The 13,696-nt window shown below is 44.7% G+C and overlaps 1 protein-coding gene across 1 annotated transcript in view; it reads left to right on the forward strand.

The window, feature by feature from the left end:
* LOC308335654 (serine/threonine-protein phosphatase PP1-beta catalytic subunit) overlaps positions 1–9,025 on the forward strand; it is a 28,885-nt gene extending 19,860 nt beyond the window's left edge. Inside the window, exons 3-8 of the mRNA XM_080792761.1 lie at positions 105–335; positions 1,604–1,708; positions 2,886–2,957; positions 5,696–5,847; positions 7,716–7,850; positions 8,590–9,025. Of these exons, the coding sequence (XP_080648887.1) occupies positions 105–335; positions 1,604–1,708; positions 2,886–2,957; positions 5,696–5,847; positions 7,716–7,850; positions 8,590–8,694 (800 nt within the window). The 3' untranslated portion in view covers positions 8,695–9,025. The remainder of the gene's footprint in view (positions 1–104; positions 336–1,603; positions 1,709–2,885; positions 2,958–5,695; positions 5,848–7,715; positions 7,851–8,589) is intronic.
* The last annotated feature ends 4,671 nt before the right edge of the window (positions 9,026–13,696 follow it).

Genomic DNA, 13,696 nt, shown 5'->3' on the forward strand with positions numbered 1-13,696 from the left:
ACCACCTGGAACCACTGGTCTAAAAAGCATTGAAAGTGAATCTTTTAAAAACAAGACAAAACTAAAACAGAAACCCGCTTCCCTCCCTCTGTCCTCATGTCCAGGTGACATCCACGGCCAGTACACAGACCTGCTGCGGCTGTTCGAGTACGGCGGCTTCCCTCCGGAGGCCAACTACCTGTTCCTGGGAGACTACGTGGACCGAGGCAAGCAGTCCCTGGAGACCATCTGCCTCCTGCTGGCCTACAAGATCAAATACCCCGAGAACTTCTTCCTACTGAGGGGCAACCACGAGTGTGCCTCCATCAACCGCATCTACGGCTTCTACGACGAGTGTGAGTCCAAGGGAGGGATGAATTAATAGTAGGGAACTGGCTGCAACCAGTGGGCTACACATAATTCAATACTGGGGACTGAGGCCAGCTCAGTGGCCTTGTGCAGGTTACACAAGAATGCTACGAATGGCACTAGGTGTCACATGGACGGACCTCATCAGAAATGTGGACCTCTATGGGGACCTACCACGGGTCACGGACAAAGTCAGAGAGAGAAGGATGAGGCTGGCAGGGCACTGCGTCAGGCACCCAGAACTTGAGGCAAGTAAATTGACCCTATGGGAGGGAGCCAACCCAGGGCAAAGCCAGGAGGGGAAAGAAGCGTACCACCTATGTAGACGTGCTGCGGCACGACATCTTGGCTGACAACACTGAAGAGCTCAAGAACCTGATGTTGGATAGGAAATTGTGGAGGGCAGCGATTCAGCAATCCCTAGTTGGTGTTGGCTAAACCTCACTCTCGCAGCAACTAACTGTGGTTAGAGTGTCTGTCCTGGGACTGGGAGGTTGGGGTTCGATCCCCGGCCGGGTCATACCAAAGACTCAGAAAAATGGGACCCAGTGCCTCCCTGCTTGGCACTCAGCATCAAGGGTTGGATTGGGGGCAAGTCCCTGCGACATACAAGTGTCATGTCCAGCGGGAGTACCTGTACATCAAGCTGCCTCACGCTACAGAAACAGGAGATAGGCTCCTGCCCTATGGGCCTCATGGCTCCTGCCCTATGGGCCTCATGGCTCCTGCCCTATGGGCCTCATGGCTCCTGCCCTATGGGCCTCATGGCTCCTGCCCAATGGGCCTCATGGCTCCTGCCCTATGGGCCTCATGGCTCCTGCCCTATGGGCCTCATGGCTCCTGCCCTATGGGCCTCATGGCTCCTGCCCTATGGGCCTCATGGCTCCTGCCCAATGGGCCTCATGGCTCCTGCCCTATGGGCCTCATGGCTCGGCAAGGCTTACTTTACTTTCTTACTTACATGTACGCAACCAGCGGCCGCACATAATTAATTACAGGGGAGGGGCTGAGGTCCACTGGGGACCTCTCAGACATAACCCCGCCACATGTCCATGTATGGGCATAGTAGCCCAAACTCTAGATGTTAATTTCAATACAAATGCATAACATATACACAATATGTTGTACCTAAACCGTTGTAAGCAAGTGTAAAAATCATGTGACATATAGAAACCACCACAGCACTATATTGTGCTTCACGTGGCCATATTATATGAACAGTAATTGACTCTTCAATGAATAATTGTGCATGCAGGTAAACGCAGATTCAACATCAAGCTGTGGAAGACGTTTACCGACTGCTTTAACTGCCTGCCCATCGCCGCCATCGTGGACGAGAAGATATTCTGCTGTCATGGAGGTAAGTCACCGAGCGCCATGACTCCCTAGTCCCTTTATGGCTTGAGAATTTAATTCCATTAATCTTTTGGACGCTTTTGGATACTCTATTTACTAGGGGTGTAACGATATACTGTAGTAACTGTATCAAAATAAAAAAATATCGATATGTAAATATTGTATCGTTTGATTTTGTATCGTATCGTTTTGCAATGGAAATAATCTAATCGTTAAAACAAATATTCTCTTCTGGGGGGGTCCCTGGCACCAAACATTTTCAGATGGGGGTCTACGGCCAAATGTATATGAATTTGGCAGTCAGTCCTTGGTACAAAAAACGTTTGAGAAGCACTGAATTAGAAGAGTGAAAGATGTCACGTCTTCCATCCTAACTATCCTATTATCGTCTAATCACCCTAATTGCTTGCAGACACACAAGTGGTTAATTCCGTCTGTGGGTTACATCAATATTTAACCACAGCTTGTGTGACTAAATAACTGAATTGGATCCATTTCCATTTCCTGAAAGGTTTTCTGTTTTGTGACACCATGTTGGTTGTTATTGTTTAGAATAGATATTACCTCTTTTTTTGAACATTTATTAGGCCTAGTGGGAGGGCTTCACATTATGTCAGCCTTGCTCTCTTGTTTCCTGGTCATTAATGGTAGCATAGATTAAAACCAGTCTCTGCCTGGTATTTAAAAGATAAGGCCTGTCAAGCGAACCCTGATCCGCTGTGGAGAAATCAAAATACACTGTGGGTCAGAGCAAGTTCATCCCCAGTACTGATATATGGGGTGAAAGGGTCAAGGAAGGTGTTTGAATTGGAAGAATTGTGTGTGTGTGTGTGTGTGTGTGTGTGTGTGTGTGTGTGTGTGTGTGTGTGTGTGTGTGTGTGTGTGTGTGTGTGTGTGTGTGTGTGTGTGTGTGTGTGTGTGTGTGTGTGTGTGTGTGTGTGTGTGTGTGTGTGTGTGTGTGTGTGTGTGTGTGTGTGTGTGTGTGTGTGTGTGTGTGTGTGTGTGTGTGCTGTTCGGGGGTCTGTGTCCGCATGCGATTTGTTTTGCTATCTACACAGGCCTGTCGACTGGCCTATAGGGTCAAGGAGGGAGGTGTTTGAATTGGAAGAGTTGTGTGTGTGCGCGCGTGCGTGCTGTTCCGGGGTCTGTGTGTCCTCACGATTTTGTCTTCTTTTTTTTAGGTCTGTCGCCTGACCTGCAGTCCATGGAGCAGATCAGACGCATCATGAGACCCACAGACGTGCCCGACACAGGTAGAAACCTCATCACAGACGACACGATTTTTTTTGCATTAAACGACATTAAACTCACTTTGCCACTCGATTTGCTATTCACTTTATGCATGTGCATACCCTCTATATACACAACACAATTTAGCTTAGGTGCAGTTGATGTGCATAAATGTGCATTTGATTATTATTATTATTATTACTGACTGGGGAAAAAAACATGTTTGCCCTGTTCAAATCATTGGCACTGAATTGGGCTGCCCACAGCCAGGGGCTGGCTGCTTGGATGGGCTGGAGGGAAGCTCGGCGGCTGGGTCACAATGGTGGCTCATTGGCAGGGTCACTAGCCGGTAGCCGCACTGCTTCCCTGCCCAGTGCCCACTGCCCACAGGTGGTGGTCAGTGGTTACACCACCATTGCAAGGGGAGTGCTGCACGTTGGGGATAGTACTGACTCAGGCCAGTGTGACTGCTCAAATCAGCCATCAGACACACATACTGTACATACAGACAGAGCTTTAATTACACAACTCTTGGTGCAGCACACAATGTCACACTTTGCTGCTTGTACCTGCATGGGTAAGTGACTATTCTGACAGATAAGCCCATTTCATAAAGGACAGATAAACATACATTTAAAACATTAAGTATTGTTCATGATCAGTCATACCCCAATCTAGCCGTGGACAAATCATTGCAGGCATGTCCGTCCGGCAGTAAGTTGTTCTGGTGTTAAAGTATACAGTTATAAAGAGGAATTGTGCAGGTTCTTTGTTTTACTCATATAAAGTCTGACTCATTTAAAGACTCACGTGAACTCGAGCCATTCCAAGTGAGGTCAGGCCTAGCTAGCCAGCCCCCTCCTCGCCTTTCAAGCGCCTGGCAACACATGCCCATATAAGGCCATCAGCCTCCATCCAGACCAAGGAAGCCCTCAACTCTCAGATCCCGTTATGGTCGTTGTGCACCTCTTGCTGGGTCTGGATATGGGCCGTGTATGTCGTCCCTGTCCAGTGGAAAGTTGGAAACCTCATGTGTCCAAAGCTGTTACCTTTCAGGAGTGAAATTCTTAAAATAGCAAAACGTGGCAGATCTACAAGCTCAAAACGTGTTGCTTTGTGCTGCGTTTCCAGCTTGTGGATCTGTTAACTTTGATGCTTTTGTATGATTCTGTGTAGTGTCATCAAGTAGGGCGTTAATTTACGAAAAAAAAACAAGTAGTTACTAGTTAGAATTTGGAGAATTGTTTTTCTGCCTGACGGCAACGATATAGTCGAGAACAATTCCAGACTTTGGTGTTTAATATGCGTCACTATGATCCTTCTCCGTTTGTAATCTAGATGCCCACTGTCTTAATTAAAAAAATCACACCCGTGTGAAGTGAGGGGAGCTCTTATCATCGTACATCATCATGACGTAAAATAGACACTGTGCCTATTTGCTCAGACACTATGACGTATAGTTCTCCATTCATTGTCACTTGATGGGAATTGAATGTTTGTTAAAGACAAAGTTTGTGGACGGTAACCAAAAGCTGGATGTAAGAAGGGCTAGCTGCCCTCCTTGTCTCTAGTTTGGAAAAAGATATTAAGTAATATCTTGATATTAATATTCAAAGAGAGCAGGATTATTTCATCTTTGTGACCCTTGTTTGATTGTTTTATTGCGATGGTTTAAAACAACCAGTGGTCCTTGAGGGGGTTCCAGGTGGTCCCCAGCTAAATGATGGAAGATTTGGCAACCAAATGGATCTGTATCTTTTACTCTTGAGAGTGTAAAATGAGTTAAATTAATGTTAAACAGCTGCATTACTTAATTTACAAGAAGCCTAATCAATTAGAGAATGTAGAAGAATTGTTATGTTAATCAACGTTTGGCTGTTATCTCTCCTAATGGTACCAACATCAATACAGCATGGAATTGTGGACAAAATCCTACCCAACGACAACAAAATATTCAAAGTTTGGGGTCTAAGAGGCTAAATGTCATCAAATGGTGGCTCAAATGTAGAATAATGGACCCTGGTAATTGAAAAGGGTTGAAAACCAAAAAAAAGCACATCTCATTTCTCTGTAAACTGCACAGAAGCTGAAAGTGCTGCGTGTGTGTGGTGCGTATAAAGGCATTCAGTCTGCCAGTGCTGAGTGTGGTGTGTATAAAGGCATTGGGTCTGCCAGTGCTGAGTGCAGTGACTCCCTGAACCCTTCCATTACATTTATTCTGTACTCTGGAACAACCGTGTCAGCAATTCCTTCCCACCCAGGCTTTCCCCCCAGTAAATAAAAAAAGCTAATGTTGTTGTTTTCGTCAATCGTTGCATCACAAAGGATCATTACTACTTTAGCAGTTTAGTTTGTAGTGTAGACCTTATTTGGTGAATGTTTTTTTTTTGTTATGTAAAAATGTCAGGAAAGGCCCAATCCAGGACTCTTTGTAAGAGTTGTCCACTGAAGTAGTTTCCCCTTAAAAATCCCACTTAAAGCCTCTATATTTAGTAAACCGTTCACACTGAGCACTATAACGATAACTATGTTTAATACCGTTCTCCATTGTATTAGTTCTGCTATTTTGAGCAGAATAAAGATGCCATCGTTCAAGTGGATAAAATGGACTGTTTAGAAAGCTTAGAAAGAGGCCGTGAAGAAGGGGAGGGGACATTATAGAATTTGATTCCAAACCAGCCAGTACGTAAATAGTCCAGTAGGTTGGGAGGCATTTGACTAAACATTACACCATTTGCTGCTGTTGTTTCCATTCCTCCAGGCCTGCTGTGCGACCTGCTCTGGTCCGACCCAGACAAGGACGTGCAGGGCTGGGGAGAGAACGACCGCGGCGTGTCCTTTACGTTTGGGGCCGACGTGGTCAGCAAGTTCCTGAACCGTCACGACCTGGACCTCATCTGTAGAGCCCACCAGGTACACGACGGGGTTGATTTCCTAATACTATGACGAAAAATGTTCGTTGACTACCTTTCTGCACTGATATTTAGCGCAATTAAAGAAAAAGCCTAAAACCTCATTTTCTATTTCACCAAGTTTCCAAAACAAACGGTATCTCTCTTCCTATGGCACTAGGAAGACAAATACGGTCCCACATTTATGAGACAATAAGTTGGCAACTTAGGTTTTAGGGTTAAAAATGGCACATTTCATTATATGACATCTTTAATTCCAAGCCTATTCCAAGACATTTGACATTTGTGTTTGACACTTGGATGCTTCCCATCCTGGCCGGAGTCAATTAATGGACTCCCAAGAAAGGATCTGTGATGCACAGTGTTACAAGTTACAAGGAACAGCTTGTTACTTTGAGCAGGGGATAAATCGCCATTTGACCTTCATGCAAATATCTCTTGTCAAACATTGGTGGTTCTATCCAACATGTCTCAGTAGACCAACACCAACGACTGTTAGTTATATTCTATTGACATTCTCTACCGTACAGATAGGTCGAAATACCATTAGATTCTCTATTTTCTTTCTCTCTCCCTTGAAGTGTTTGGTATCAGTGAGCATGCCCCTGTTAGCACCGTTTTATATTGCATCTGAAGTAGGGGTAATCTGTATTATGATTAAATCGTGCACCACTAATCCTACTATAAATGCGCCACGTCTCTGTCTAAGTGTGTGTGTGTGTGTGTGTGTGTGTGTGTGTGTGTGTGTGTGTGTGTGTACGGTTGTAATGCACGTAACCCGTGAACCGTTTGCCCCACCGACTTCAAATTCGACACACACCGCAGGGAGTGCAGTGCCCGGTATCGAGTCGGTCGGACCCACGGTTCTCCAGAACCACCACAAAAGGCTCTGGTCAGGCTCTGCCAGTGGGCCTAATCCCCTCACCTGTACAATGTCCAGCCTCTGCCTCAGCCAATTGATTGCCATGGCAACCCCACACTTGCCAATTGATTACTTAACCAGTCCACTCTTCAGACACAGGCAGGCAGACAGACAGATACAGAGATCTCCATGTGGGATACAGACATACAGTTAAAATGGGTGGTATGACAACAGGTATTGCACACTAGATCTCCATATACAGTATGGGCACAAAAGGGACACAGACAGATAGTTAAAACGGGTGCTATGACAAGTTGACAACAGGTATTATTAGGTTCCCAAGTTGCATCGTTCCCAAGTAGGCCGGTAGCCGACGGGCACATACAGGTCTAGTCTGAAGAAAGTGAGAACTGTACAGAGACATTGGAGAAGCTTTACAAGTTGTTCCTAACACATATGGGGACACTTGGAACAAGGATGACATGGGGTGGGGGCGGGGAAACCTTGGGAACTTTCTGTATAAGAATTTGAACTGCTCGTTGCTTTTTCCAAATAAAACGAACGATTTAAAAAAAATCGATTGCAGCAAAAATCGTTATAGATTGCAGCTAAGGTAGGGTAAGTGATTTTGCTTTGTAAAAATACTTGTTGAATAGCTCTATATTGTGATAGTACTAATCATTGCCATAGTGTTTGTTCAGTATCAGGGGTCTCCAACCATATCTCTCCCATTTCATTTGTCTTTGGTATGACCCGCCCGGGGATGACCCGCCCGGGGACCAACCTCCCAGTCCCAAGGCGGACAATCTAGAACAAGGCCACTGAGCTGTGGTGTGTGTGTGTGTGTGTGTGTGTGTGGGGGGGGGGGGGGGGGGGGGTGGAATCAAAATAGTTACACAGCAGTCTATTTGAAGCCTACATTGTGCAACACTGTAAATATTGACAGTGCATGACAGAGTACCCTGCCGCTTGCAATGCATTATCTGGTGATGTCTTGTCGCCCCCAGGTGGTAGAAGATGGTTATGAGTTCTTTGCCAAGCGGCAGCTGGTCACCTTGTTCTCGGCCCCCAACTACTGCGGAGAGTTTGACAACGCCGGTGGCATGATGAGTGTGGACGAGACCCTGATGTGCTCCTTCCAGGTACAGACACCATGACTCGTGGTTGGAAACGCTGCCTAATAATTGGCACAATCCAAACATAGGTTGTATATACAGTAGGTTGCTGCCTTCAGGAAGGAGATATGGTGTTCCAGCATACAATAAGGTCAGACTAAAGAGGTCCTTTGTCCACCAGTCGACCTTGATGCTTAATCAGGAGTTGTAGTCGGGGGATATCTAACATTGCTCTTGTCTTTATGTATGTAATATTGTTTTATTCTTTGTGCTATGTCAAATGTGTGTGTGTATGTGTTCTGCATACATGGCTGCTGGGTCGTTTGACACATTTCAGTGTGAACTGACGACAATCTCATTATCATTCCTATCATATCAATCCAATGCAGGACAAGTTAACAAATTACCCTTTCCAGGATTCCAGCGATCCTATTATAAAGAAATACACACAAGCTAATATAACAGCAACCTAGCATGAGAAAATGTTCAAACTTTTACAAGACATCTATGAAATAAATGGACACCACAGAACAGAAGATCTAAAATAATAGCACCAAAACGTCCTTGGAGTCTTGGTCCTCGGCTAAATACATATCATTTTCGGGATCCTTGATATGAAAAAGTTTGAGAACCACACTGATATAGAAACGGAAGTTTTTCAGAAAACTCATATGATTTAGAAGACATTTTTTATAGAATCTGCCTCGGGTCTTAATGTTGTTTAACAGATTAACACCGGTGCTTTGGGTCCTGCTGTCTTCCTCAGATCCTGAAGCCGTCTGAGAAGAAAGCTAAGTACCAGTACGGAGGAATGAATTCGGGCCGGCCCGTCACGCCTCCCCGCACAGTCCAACCCCCGAAGAAACGGTGAAGAAGGATGGAGGAATGAAGGGCGAGAGAGAGAGAGAATGACAGAGGGATGATTGTGAACGAGTGGCTGTCTTTTGTTGACTTTTCACAGAAAACTTGGCAGAGAGGAAAATGCAACAGTTTTTGATTTTAGGACCCCACGCCTCAAACAAACTCTTCCCTCCCGTTTCTTTTGATTTATTTTTTCCTTCAAAAAAGAAAATCTCCCTCCCTCTCTGAACTGTTCTGTCACATGCCACGCTCTTCCTTGAATGCTTTACCCCCCCTTCTACATCTGTGTAACCTTGAAATGTTTTTAAAAAGAAGTGTTAATAAAATAAATACAAAATGCAGAGGTGTCATGCTGTGCTCGCATGCTGTGAGTCGACAGGAAACGGGGAGAGAGATTGGGGGGGAGACACGCAGCAAAGTTCGTTGGGATTGGGACTTGAACCTGCGATACGCTGTCAGGCTTACCAGCCCAAGGGGTCTATGGGGACTATTTGCCAAAAATGGCAGATCTGAAGTTTTGAACTTCCGATCTGTGACAGTGAGCTTGGAGATCGGCTATTCCTGGGGAAGAAATACAGACCCAAAAGTCAAGTTTACCCAGTTTTGAGGGTCCATCCATCCATCTTATCTGTAGTCTGGTCGCGGGGGCAACAGCTCCACCAGAGTGTTCCAGACTTCCCTCTCCAGAGCAACATTAGTGACTTCCTCCTGGGGGATTCCGAGACGTTCCAAGGCGAGTGAGTCGATGTGTTTCCTCCAACTGCGCCTTGGTCTGCCCCGGGGTCTCCTCCCAGTGGGACGTGCGTCGAGGACCTCCCTAGGGAGACGCCCGAGAGGCATCCTAACCAGATGCCCGAACCACCTAAGCTGGCTCCTTTCCAGGTGAAGGAGCAGCGGTTCTACTCTCGTGTGACTGAACTTCTCACCCTATCTCTAAGGGAGATGCCAGCCACCCGTCGAAGAAAATCATTTCGGCCGCTTGTATTCGCGATTCTTATTCTTTCGGTCATGACCCACACTTCATGACCATAGGTGAGAGTAGGAACGAAGATTGCTCGGTAAACAGAGAGTTTTGCCTTCTGGCTCAACTCTCTTTTCGTCACAACAGTGCGGTACAGCGACTGCAATACCGCTCCTGCCACTCCGATTCTCCGGCTGATCTCCTCCGTCCTCCCCTCACTCGTGAACAAGACCCTGAGATACTTTAACTCCTTCACCTAGTGTAATGCCTCATTCCCTACCAGGACTGCACAATCCACTGGTTTCCTGCTGAGAACCATGGCCTCAGATTTGGAGACGCTGATCCTCATCCCAGCCACTGTACACTCTGCTGCGAACCGGTCCAGTGAGAGCTGAGGTGAGGTGACACTGAGCTGAGGTACTGAGTTTTGAGGGTTCAAGTGACAATCCAACAACATACAGTACATTTACACTATGAAGCCATCTATGAAAAGGATTAATCTGTAACAGTGGGGATCCTTGCTTCATCTCTGTTAAGCGGTCCCTGCCTGGCCTGAAAGACCCCTGGTTCACCATATATACTGTACACAGTGTATAGAGCGTCACAGTCCCGCCCCCTACCAGGGCCCAGGAAATGATTCCCTGTTCATTTTCCTCAGACATTTCAAAAAGTATTTATTTAAAGACCTTTTAAGCCTTGCACAAAGCCAACTCTAGTTGTGACAAATCATGACAACTACCGGTAACCACAATTCTTCAGGCCGAACAAATAATTAGAAGAAAACGGCAGGTTACAACACTTTTGTTGTTTTTCTTCTTTGTAATTATTTGTTCGGCCCAAAATGTTGTTTGTGTTTGTTGTCATCACAACTCAAGTTGGCTTTGTCCGCGGCGTATTTAAATAAATACTTTTTGAAAAGCCTATGGAGAAAATGAACAGGGAATTCACTTCTGGGTCTCACAGCGTCATGAAAGGGGGCGGGACTGCGACGCTCTATATGCACTTCTCTCTGCCTGTACAGACGGCTTGATTGATTTATAAACCGCTTGGGTTTACGTGCATAATAGGGCATTAAGCAACTAGTCGACTAGTAAATCCACTAGTCAACCTTGTTGGTACTAGTTGATAAGAAAAGGTTTCCCCCCCCCAATTTTGTAGGCCTCAAGATCAGGTGATTATAGTTGTAGTCACCAATGTACACAGTTTTCAAATGTACAAATATTTATTTCCAAAAATATAGGTAGTTAAACAACTAGTCGACTAGTAAAAATGACTAGAAGTGAATGCCCAGGGCCTAGTACATAACAACGCTGAGCTTCTTCCAGGGGACGTGATTCATAGAGGAAACACTTTATTAGTGTTGAAACTGGATGCTCTTTTGTACGCCGGGACAGATTCGGTGAAATTGAAGCCTTCCGAAATGCATGGCAACAACAACACCACACAAAAGCCACGGTGTATAAAACCCATTTATTGACACAATCCAAATCTGTACACATACATCATGTACTGTACATGCAAAGGCATTTTCTCTTCACTGTGCCTTGCAGATGAGCTCCCTGCGGCCATGCTTGCTCTTTTCAGACATGTTTCAAGTTTTGACTAGAGCCCGACCAACATATCGGTATTATTTGACGTTGTGACATCGGTGTCGGCAATTTATTATGCAGCCAATGTGTCCCGATTTTGAACCACTATATTCATATATATTGTGCAAGTCATAGACAAATATCCTAGGGTTTCAAAAGTCAATCCAATAGGCTCAAGGTGTTGCAACTTGCAATTGCATTAACGTTTTTATATTTTATATTTGCGTGTTTTGCTTAAGTTAAATGTCACAAAGTTTATGCTTATACAAAATGTACAATCAAATCTAATTGGTTTGAACATTTTGAACATGATATGGAAAAAAATGGCTTTTGTTTTCGGTGGTACAAGTCAGACTCAGGCGGCATCGGAAACAAAAATCTGGCATGGGTCTGGCTCTATTTGACACATCAACGACCGTTTGGGACCACACGACATGAAGCATTTCAGCTCAACAGGGTCACGTAAGGCCATCTAAAAAATAGCAATAACTACAATGGTCCAAAAATTAGCATCTAACATCTTAACAATTCAAACTATTGAAGACCCTGCATTGACCTAGCTTCAAAACAAAAGGCTATGCAACGGAACAGGCTGTCATCATTGACTGAAAAGGTCCCGTCATGGTAGGGTTGCTGTGACCTCTCCCTTGACCTATAGGCTGCCGTGCCTCCTGCCATGAATCAACTCATGGTAATCGCGTGATTTATTGCTCCATCCCAGACAATTGGCGATATGCGCACACACACACACGCGCGCCATTTTGGAAAGAACTTGGGCCTACTTCCTTCACAGGTGTTACCGATGATACTAATGAAGGCTCCGTTCCATTCTGGTCAAACACTAGAGTCAGGTTGCTGTTGCTATTGTGCATGTTGGCTCACTGGAAACACTCTGCCAAGTGGGTCTCAAAGTGTCCTTGAGGGGATTCCAAATGGCCCTGTACGGGTGTGTAACTCTTGAGAGTGTACACTCTTGAGTTATGGGAGTCCTTGAAATTAAAGTTTGAGAACCACTGCACACTAAATAGAAGACTCGCCTTAATTAGTATCATCAGTAACACCTGTTACCGAGTGAAGGAAGTAGGGAAGTGGCCCGGAAGTAGGAAGAGTCATTCTGTGTTCCATAGAGCCCATTATTTGCCCAAAGCAGCCTGTTTTGGTCCCGTTAGGCCAAACATGCACAGTCGCACAACAATGTCAAAGACCAAAAATAGCAGATGTACAAGCTCATGAACGCAAAAGCTTGTTTCTAGGTAGACTATTTTCGGCGTGCGAAGTATGTAAGCATATCGGGCTTACGTTTCCAACAGTCTGTTATTCTCCTATTTACAGAGAGCTCATAATGTGTTTATTCTCCTATTTACAGATAGCTCAAAATCATGTGTCACTTGTACAAAGTGTGACACTGTTTGTACACACAGTCAATAATTCAATCAATTAAAAGTAAGGGAGAGGGGGGGGAAAGTACATTTGTTACAAAGTTGAACGGGTGTCATTTAAAAATGTCTTCATAATGTTATTTAATATTAATGTAAAAAATACTTCTTCCTATAAATAACCATACATTTAACATTTTCAGGCTTTTCCATTGGCTACTTGGCACACAGCTGGCAGCTTCAAAGACATGAATCCTCCGTCCATGACAAGCAATTTGGCCATCATTCTGTTTTTAGAGCACAATTACACTTGAGTCACACGAGATGTGAATCTAACGGTCTGTGTTAGTGTGAAACGGCACAAAGCAGAGTGGTTATAATAGTTGCACATTTCATTCATCACTAGGAGGAGGAACAATGGAGCATTTGTCAAGGGCTAACAGCAACGGCACTGTCACAAAACTGTACAAACGTATACGAATCAACATGCTGCCCACTTCTTGTTCAATAGCAAAGTCAAGACGTAATCATTAACTTTCAGTCCCAGGCAGTCAAAAGTCGCTATGCTACTGTACCTGTCAAAACAGAATGTAACACAGACCCGCTAAAAAACAGGCCTGAATTCCAATCCGTCGTTTCAATAGAAAAGTTAAGATGTACTGTTAATACTTTTCAGTGCTAAGACAGCCAAACGTTACGAAGATACCCAGAGGGACGTGCAGAGAATGTTAGAGAGGCAGGGGCTGAAATTCCCTAAAAAGGGCACTTTTGACCAAAAATATCAAACAGCGGATCTACAAGCACTCGATGCGATGCGTTGAGAGCTTATAGATCAGCTATTTCCGGGGTGTGAACCCGCACTCTTTAGCTACTGAAGATGCGGCGTACGACATGGATTTATACGCAGATGACAAATTCTTTCAACACACAAAAGTTCAGGAGAGTTTTTTTTCTTTTTTGCTGATCAAAGTGTAACATCAGCCATTACGACGGCATCAAGGCCCGCCAAAATACATTTTAATCGACTAAATCAACTGTAGATTTAGTCGATTAAAATCTTATATTTAGTCCACTAAAACTAGACTA

The sequence above is a fragment of the Protomyctophum bolini genome, assembly GCF_963924005.1.
Source record: "Protomyctophum bolini genome assembly, chromosome: 20".
Taxonomy (NCBI): Eukaryota; Metazoa; Chordata; class Actinopteri; order Myctophiformes; family Myctophidae; genus Protomyctophum; species Protomyctophum bolini.